General features: G+C 33.2%; 1 protein-coding gene across 3 annotated transcripts in view; it reads left to right on the top strand.

The window, feature by feature from the left end:
- Positions 1-8,856, top strand: part of NBEAL1 (neurobeachin like 1) — a 116,023-nt gene that overhangs the window by 94,245 nt on the left and 12,922 nt on the right. For all 3 annotated transcript variants that reach the window (XM_006759395.2, XM_015561106.1, XM_015561107.1), the window contains 4 exons: positions 2,671-2,788; positions 4,193-4,290; positions 6,865-6,981; positions 7,882-7,971. In XM_006759395.2, the coding sequence (XP_006759458.1) occupies positions 2,671-2,788; positions 4,193-4,290; positions 6,865-6,981; positions 7,882-7,971 (423 nt within the window). The remainder of the gene's footprint in view (positions 1-2,670; positions 2,789-4,192; positions 4,291-6,864; positions 6,982-7,881; positions 7,972-8,856) is intronic.

An 8,856-nucleotide genomic window follows, 5' to 3' on the forward strand; every position in this document is an offset into this window, starting at 1 on the left:
ATCTTTCTTCTATCATTGACAGTCCCTCTAGGTTGTGGGCTGCTTGCCTGTGTTCCTGAGAAGCATCTACGGTACCAGTCTATAGAGTGTGTTTTCTTTAGTGAATTACCGGTATGTTTACCGGTAATAAACTTGCACTGTTTTATGTATATGTTTGATTACATACAGCCTTGTGACAGTTTTCCTGCATGTCATAAGCATTTGAATATAAATTAAAATGTTAAAATCAAATCTGATATTGTTTTACCTTTTATTTGGTGTGTGGAAGGTGTGCGGAAGAGGGGGTAGTCTTATACGGCGAGTATATAACAAACTCTGTATTTTGAGTGGAAATGTTAGGGGGTCGTCTTATACGCCCAGTCGTTTTATACGCTGGCAAATACGGTACATAGATATTTTCATTGGCTGTAAGGTCTTTGTTAAAGTTCTGCCATGGAAGTGCAAAGTAAATGGGTGTGGCTGTGTTGGACCAATCTACCAATCTGGCATCTCGTAAGATCTGGCATACAAGGAGTGGTTTGCTGATCCTTGCATTAAGGCATGAGGTCTAAAGTCCAGAAACTTATTATTCATCTAAATGTGGGGATGAAACTGTTCAGCTGTGTCTCTTGGATCAGAAGACTGAAGTAAAGAAACAAGTTATCTGCCCTCACATAACAACAGTGATGTGACAAGGCCAGAATTTGATAGACTTTCTCATTCAAAGGGAAGAGAAAACAAGAGGCACCTAGCAGTAACTAGTTTGTAACTATTAAGAATTCTAGCAGGAACATTATTTCAGTTCCTTTATTAGGATCCAGTGCTATTCCCTGAGTGATTCTTTATGGCTCCTTTGTTCTAACCTTGAGTTCTTGAAACCACCCCCACCCAATCATTCTTTGTTTTCCATTAAAAAAAAAAAATTGTTTACATGAGTGTTTTTGTCAGCCTCTTTCTTAACCATAGTAACTTGAAAGTCAAAGGTCTTCTTTTTTGAACGGTTTGTATCTTTTTCAGACTGAATTAATACATTTTCTTTTAAAATATTTTGAGTTTCATAGACATCAATTCTATTAGACAAAAACCTTCCCTATTACTTTGGGCTGAATGAGAGGCTCCTATGGGAAAATGTCCTTAAGATTCTTGTTAAAAAACAAGTAAATTTGAAGACTTAATTGGCTTTATTCAGTGATTCATGATTTGGGCAGCATCCTATCTACCCTAGAAAGGAGTTCCCAGATGCTGTATAAAATAGAAGGCTTCTGTAGGCAGAAGGAGACAGGAAAAGGAAGTCTAACGTGGAGTGGGTTGTTTCTGGCAGCTCACCTTCCTTTGGGGGAAAGGCAAGGCTTTGTCATGCAAATTACCTCATTAGTGCTGATCAGGTGATTCCAGATTGGTTAAAGCTCATATTCCTGCAATAGGCTGAAATTGCAATGAGTTTAGATACTAAGTCTTGGTTTGCACAAGTGACTCCATTTTTGGATTATTGTGTCTCTCTTTCTCTCTTTAACAGTCTCAAGATGCTCTATATTCGCTTGAGTGTTGCCTATGAGGGGGAAAGACCTCAACATATGGTTTGATAGCCAGACTTCTGAACTAAACTTTTGACTGAGGCCATATTTTACTGGTGACATTGATTCATCATTGATTTAGGCCATTTGTTAACTTTGGGAATCTTTACTCTCTAATGACACTGAAAATGAGAAATAATTTTATTTTGAACCCAGCAAGACCTGGCTTTATATATTTTTAAAATTATGCTAAAACCTGAACAGTCGTTGCCCCCCCCCCGCCCCCAACACCAAGTCATCTTATTCTTCCCACACTTTATCACAGGCAGCTAAAAAGAAACCAATCATCACTTTAAAATATTCTGCCTGGAACCCTAACTGGTTTGGCCTGTGGACTGAAGGGTCCCAGGTTCGATTCCGGTCAAGGGCATGTACCTTGGTTTTGGGCACATCCCCAGTGGGGAATGTGCAGGAGGCAGCTGATCAATGTTTCTAACTCTATCCCTGTCCCTTCCTCTCTGTAAAAAACCAATAAAATATATTAAAAAAAATTTATTTTAATATTCTGCCTGGAAATCTTCATATCCAGATCCAGGAGTTCATTATTTATCCTTTATGTTTTTCATGTAGCTAAAACGTTGAGTCCTTTTTCTCCTGTCTGCAATAACAATTTCCTTACTGTCTTTTAAGCCATCTCAGAGGCTCCAGGAGATCCTTCAAGCCTCTGCCTGCCACCCAGTCCTCCTCTTAGTGGAATGGGATGGAGGGAGTGATTTGCAGAATCTTTCATCTTCCCTATTGTAGTTTTATTATTTCCTTGAATTGAACTTTAGACAACTATTTCAATGGAAACTTTACAACAAAGATGCATTCCAGAGCCATCATTAATTTGTTGTCATTAATATTTGGGCTGTTAGATGTATTATTTTTTCACCATTAGTTAAGAGATGCATATGTAGTAAATAGTAATAAATACATTGTCTATGTTGTACAGGATATAGTCCATATATATAATAGATGATGAATAATTATTTAACTTGATTTTGAGATAATTTTATTTACAGTGGTAAGATTTTGTGTGGAAATGCTTAATTCACTCTTACTTTTTTAAAGGACCCATCTTTACATTGTACTTGGAAGGTATTTTATATTAATTACTTCTTTGTTCTTTTCCTAGGAGTCTGAATATGTTTCTGCTCATCTTCATGAATGGATAGATCTGATTTTTGGCTATAAACAGAGGGGGCCAGCTGCAGTGGAGGCGCTCAATGTTTTCTATTACTGTAGTTATGAAGGTAAAACCTGTGCACTTTTTCTCTTGTATTATATTGCTAGAAAGTGTAATTTAATATGTGCTTATAACATGATATTTTGGACATAACCATTTAACATGATAAAACTACATTTTAAAAAATAATTTTAAAACTATTTGAAAGATAAGAAATATCCTTTTGTAAAAAATAGTAATTAAAAGTATATATGCAAATCTAATTATAAGTGTCAGGTATTGGTAGCATAAAAGTTTTTGATCTCTGGCAGATATTTCCTATTTAGTCAGATCTTACATTAAATATTTAGTATTAAGTTTTTAGCAGACTTTGAAAAAAAGACCTTTAGAATTATAAATAATAATTCTTTAAATGATAATGATGACATTCTAATGTTTATTAGCTCAGGATCAAGAGATCAACCAAAGGACTTGTATGCATGCATATAAGCCAAACCAATGGACATGGACAACAGGGGGATGAGAACATGAGTGGGGGGGGGCGGTTAATGGGGGAGATAACGACACATTTGTAATACCTTAACTAATAAAGAATTTTTTTTTAAAACGAACATTTTTTGAGGGCTTTGAAAGTCATACTAAGCAGTCCTTTTCTAATCATTCAGTAGAACTAATAGTTCTAAAGATTGTGAATAGTATGAAGTTATATGAATTATAGCAGAGCCCACATGACTTTCTGTAACTAGACAAGCATGTTTTCCTTCTATAAAAATTTGTAGGGAGGCAGTATAGCATGATAGTTAGGAGCATAGAAATCAGACCGACCTAGTTTGGCCAATTACTAGCCATTAACAATTCATGTTAGGTATGGCTGGGAATAATCAGTTAACCATAATGTCACCTTCCCCAGCATTTATTAGATAAGCAGTAATTTATAGCAGCATTTTTGTTAATCCTCAAGGCTATTTTCCCCCCATTTTTTTTAGAGAGTAGAAGGGAGGGAGAGAGAAACATCAGTGCGAGCAACACATCGATTGTTTGCCTCCCACATGCACTCTGACTGAGGCCATGGGTCAAGCTTGCAACCCAGCATGCCCTTGACCAGGAATCGAACCCAAGACCCTTCGGTGCGCAGGCAGATGCTCTAACTACTGAGCAATGCTGGCCATATGGGGCTATACCAATATTTTTGTGTGATTATTACATTTGTTTCATCTTGACTATGATGAGGAAAACAATTCGGTATATTATGAGTATAGTTTGCATTTTTCTTAGAGAAACTTTTATGGATATCTTAAATTTGTTTAAAATATATTTTAGTTCTAAGCAGTGGATAAAATGTATTCTTTTACATATTTAATTTTGATATTTGATGAAAATTTGCTAATCATTCTCTGATATATTATTCAGTTGTGTGGCTTACCAATTTATTTTCACTCAGTAGTGAGTTGATTACTTTTCCTGGTTTTAGGAGCTGTGGATTTAGATGCCTTAACAGATGAGAAGGAAAGAAAAGCCTTAGAAGGGATGATTAATAATTTTGGGCAAACACCTTGTCAACTGTTAAAAGTAAGTCATAAAAGTTATTGATTATATAAAAAGTCTAGAATTTAGTTGCTAAGGAGTATTACTACCAGCATTTTCAAGGATTTTGATGATTTAAAACCCTATATCAAAATTATTTAGAATTAGAGAAAAATATACTGTCCCTTAATAAAAAATAGATTTAAATGATTGTTTCGAGTTTGAAATAACAAAATATTGAAGTCAATCAACATATACAGTCAATTACTCTTAAATCTCCAGAGGGCTTATGTTTATTCAGAAAGCCAATCACTTTATTTTGTTATTTCTGAGAAAAAAAATGATGAGGTTGAAGGCTCCCTGTCAGATGGGATATTACTCTCTCCTTTATTTTATTTATTTTTTTAAATATATTTTTATATTAAAACAGTCCTTATATTGGGACTCATTCTATGTGTAAGACTTTTTATTTTTTTGGTATAGCAAAGGTGGACATTTATTGAAGAACAAGTACAGACTCCCACATGGGGAGGAGGAAGAGTCCCACAGAATGGACTCCCACTTGGATCCTTTCCCTATGGCTTATAAAGGCTTCAGATCCTGGTGCCTGATATCCCCTCCGACTGGTTAATATTCCCCTTTATTTTTTAATAGCTGACATCTGCCCAAAGGGGGCACTTACCAACCCGAGCCCAAACCTAGTCCTGAAACTCAAATTATAGAATATAAAACATATAGAATTAAATTATAAATATTACTATATCTCTTTCCCCATACTAGTATCTGAAGTTAAATTGTCTTTCTGGTTGCATACAGCTTTGGATTCACAGAAGTTAATCCAGTGTTAGTTTTCAAAGATGTTTTGTTCTTTGTTAATATATGAATTTAGAAATGAGGAATACACAATAATATACTTAATTTTTTAAATTTAATTTTAGAGGAAGAGGGAGAGAGAGGAACATTGACGTGAAAGAGAAACATTGATCTGTTGCCTCCCATATGCACCCTGTCCAGGGATTGAGTCCTAGATATGTGCCCTGACCTGGAATCAAACCTACCACCTTCTGGTGTACAGGACGATGCTCCAACCAACAGCCACACGGGCCAGGGTACAATAATATACTATTGATTATGTCTTTTTTTTTTAATGCAAGCACAGTGCTATGTGGTTTACCCAACTTTCACAATAAATATCTAATTATCCTCATTTTTCTGACGATGAAGCCAAGTCTCAGATAAAATAATACCTAGCTTACAACACTTAGAGAAATCAGATACTAGTTTTTCCAAGTTTACACAACTAGAATGTGACTCTACCATGGCATATCCTGAATTTATAGCTGGAAGCTCCCTTGTTGAACAAAATCACGTTTTTATGTTCTTTGGGCTGTTATTTTAATATCCTAATTTTGACACTTTCTGCCTTAGTTGTATATATATATTTTTTGCCTCACTGTATTGTAAACATATAAAAGCAGCAACCTTCTCTTCATTATTCTGTATCTTTCTGGTATATGGTATGTGTGCAGTAAATGTTCATTGAATTGAAGTCTCCAGGTATTACAGCAATAATAGTCTAAACTCTGGCTGATAGATGTACTTTGGTTTTTTCAGTTATCAGACTAAATTTTATAATGGCTATTATTCCTTAACAACAGTTATTTAAAGCTGCCAACATTGATTTTTGTACAATAGTCATTTAAAGTCAGTGCTTTATTCCTTACCTGTTAATTGAAACAGAAGGCAAAAGTAACAATAAAACAGAACACTTCATTGGGATTTGAAATAGATTCTTTAATGTTTTGAACCATTAATTTTTTTTAATAAGAGTAGTGCTAATTTGTCTTTATTACCTTACAAAAATGACACAAAAATCAGCCTTTTTTTAAAAAAAAGATAAAGTGAATAATAATTACATGGATAATTGAGAGTTAAGTATTGAAGTACTTATAGCTGTCACATTTATTACCTATAACCTAATATTTTGTGATGGAGATAGAAGAATCCCTTTCAGATAAAATTCTATTCTGCATTTTAACTGTGTCTTTGGAATGTTAACTTGATTTGTCATTTTCTTTTTATTTGTAAAGATACTGTTCCGTGTCTCTTACATTAACCTTAAGAAAGAATAATTTATTTGAAAAGAAATGCAGTAATATCTATAAATTTATTCTGATAGTATTGACATTTTAATCTTATTTCAGGAATTAAAGATTCACCCATATTATAATTTTTTATTTTTGAATAATGCATTTAATTTTACCAAAATTTAGGAAGACAGAGATCAAAAACAATTATATGTAATCCAACATAGAAATAAGTGCTAAATAAAATACCAAATAAAGTAATGTGCTCAGGAAAATAATATGAGAATAATTAATTCTGACTTAGATATCTAGGAAGATACCTGTAAGGAACACTTTAAAGTAGAAACAGAGTTTTTTAGAAACGAAGATGGTAAGAACTCTACCAAGGGAGCAGTCTGAGCAATGACCTGGAATTGGCAATAGTGCATGGTATGTAATCTATTGTAGCTAGAGCCCAGTCTGTCTGGAGGAATACAGTGAGAGATGTTTTAATATAGTTATAAAATTATTTTTCCTTAAAATTATTTTAAAGGAACCACATCCTCCTAGATTATCAGCCGAGGAAGCAATGCAGAAGCAGACCAAAACCGAGACTTCAACCCTAAACCTATTTCAACACCTCCCTGAACTCAAGTCATTTTTTATAGAGGTAATATCCAACTTGGTAATGTCAAAGAGTTTTCTCTGTGAATTCTATACACCTCAGTGTTCCTTTTACTCTTCAATGTAGGGAGTGGATTATAATATTTAATCCAAAGTAGTAAATAATTCTGAATTACCTGTTCTGGACTTTTAAAACAATCTTACTGAAAGCTTTTGTTTGCTACTGAATGGTAGTCTGAACTGTTCCTCTTGGCTTGTTTCTTCTAGTTCACATTTTCCTGGCAAGGAAGAATAAATACTTTTATTTAAATTGCTCTTTCTGACAATTGAGATGATGATAGAGGGAGTGTAAAATAACTCTTAATTATAATGTCTGCTCATGTATAAAATATGGCTTAATACGTCAGATTTTTAATTGCTAATATCAGGAGTAGTCGGGTAAAACAAGATAATTAATGATGTAATTGAAAGATTTCCTTCAAATTTAAATGTTTAAATATACATACTAAATTACTTTGAATAATTCAGAACATGGTTATGAAATGAATTTGGATAGGACAGATAATAATAACTCTTCGCAAAAAAGTTAGTAAGAGTCGTTCAGAGATGTATATAGAAAAAGCAGTAACTCTCATGCAGTACAGCAGAGGTTGGTAAACTTTCTTAAAGGGCCACATAATAGGCTCTGGCTATGTTCTTTGAAATTTACATCTAAAGGAACAGCAGAGTAGTAGAATACAAGAACGTGATAGGTTTCAGAAGTTACAAGTATGCCATTCAAACATGGTATATAATATCTTTCCTACATTTTAAATTAAATATGTTTTAATAGAGTAAAATACTGTACCACAGGGTTCATTCTTATTTACAGAAACAGTTTTCAATAGTTTGTGCCTAATAAAGATAAACAGAATCAGTCACTAAACCTCTCTCCTATATTTTTTAGGGAATTAGTGATGGTATTCCACTAATAAAGGCCATTGTCCCCAAAAATCAGTCTCGTTCTTTTATGTCTCAAGGCAGTCCTGAGTTACTGGTAAGTTCATATACCTTTTGCACATTGTCATATATATATATATCCATTACAATTTACCAAAAAAATGAGAAAATAAAAAAATTTTAAAGCCTTTTAAAAAAAATAAGAGAAAATTTTTATAGAATTTGACCAAGTATAAAAATGTATTTTTCATTTTTTATATAGCTTTTATTTTAAGTAGTTTCTATATTTTTAAAGTTTATCTGGAATAATAAATATGTGAAAATGTGAGAAAATTTGGTATAAGAAAAATAGGGTATAGCATCTTAGGCATTAAAATTTATCATTCAGCAATAATTATGAAAATGAGAAGTAATACAGAATTGATTACAGTTTACTTGCAGCACGTGCTAGTGAGTGCTTTAAATGAATTTTTGTCAACTAGTCCACCTAAATATCCTGTAGGATGAGCAGTATTATTACTTTTCTTCTACAGATGAGAAATTAAAACTCAGAAGTAACTTGCTCAAAGTCACAGAATTAGCAAGTAAGGGATCTGGGACCCTGGCATGTGAACCAAATCTAGGTCTGGCTTACTCCAGTTTTGTCACTTAGGAATTATAAAAATGGAGTACAGCAGAGTGAATAGTAGAGATTCCAAAATTAGACCTGTTTTTCTAATTATGCATATTATATATTTACTCAGAAAAAAAAAGTTTGTAAAAGATACAAAAATAATAATAGTACTTTTTGAGTGGTAGAATTCTTATGATTTTTCAGATTTAATACCTGTATTTTTTTTAAAGGTATTTGATTTTCCTTTTTGGCAATCTCCTACTTTTATAATCATAGGGGAGAAAAACTTTTCTTTCTTTCTTTTTTAAATATATTGTTCTTGATTTCAGAGAGGGAGAGAGAGATAGAAACATCAATGATGAGAGAGAA

This window comes from Myotis davidii, unplaced genomic scaffold (assembly GCF_000327345.1).
Source record: "Myotis davidii unplaced genomic scaffold, ASM32734v1 scaffold394, whole genome shotgun sequence".
In the NCBI taxonomy this organism is placed as follows: domain Eukaryota; kingdom Metazoa; phylum Chordata; class Mammalia; order Chiroptera; family Vespertilionidae; genus Myotis; species Myotis davidii.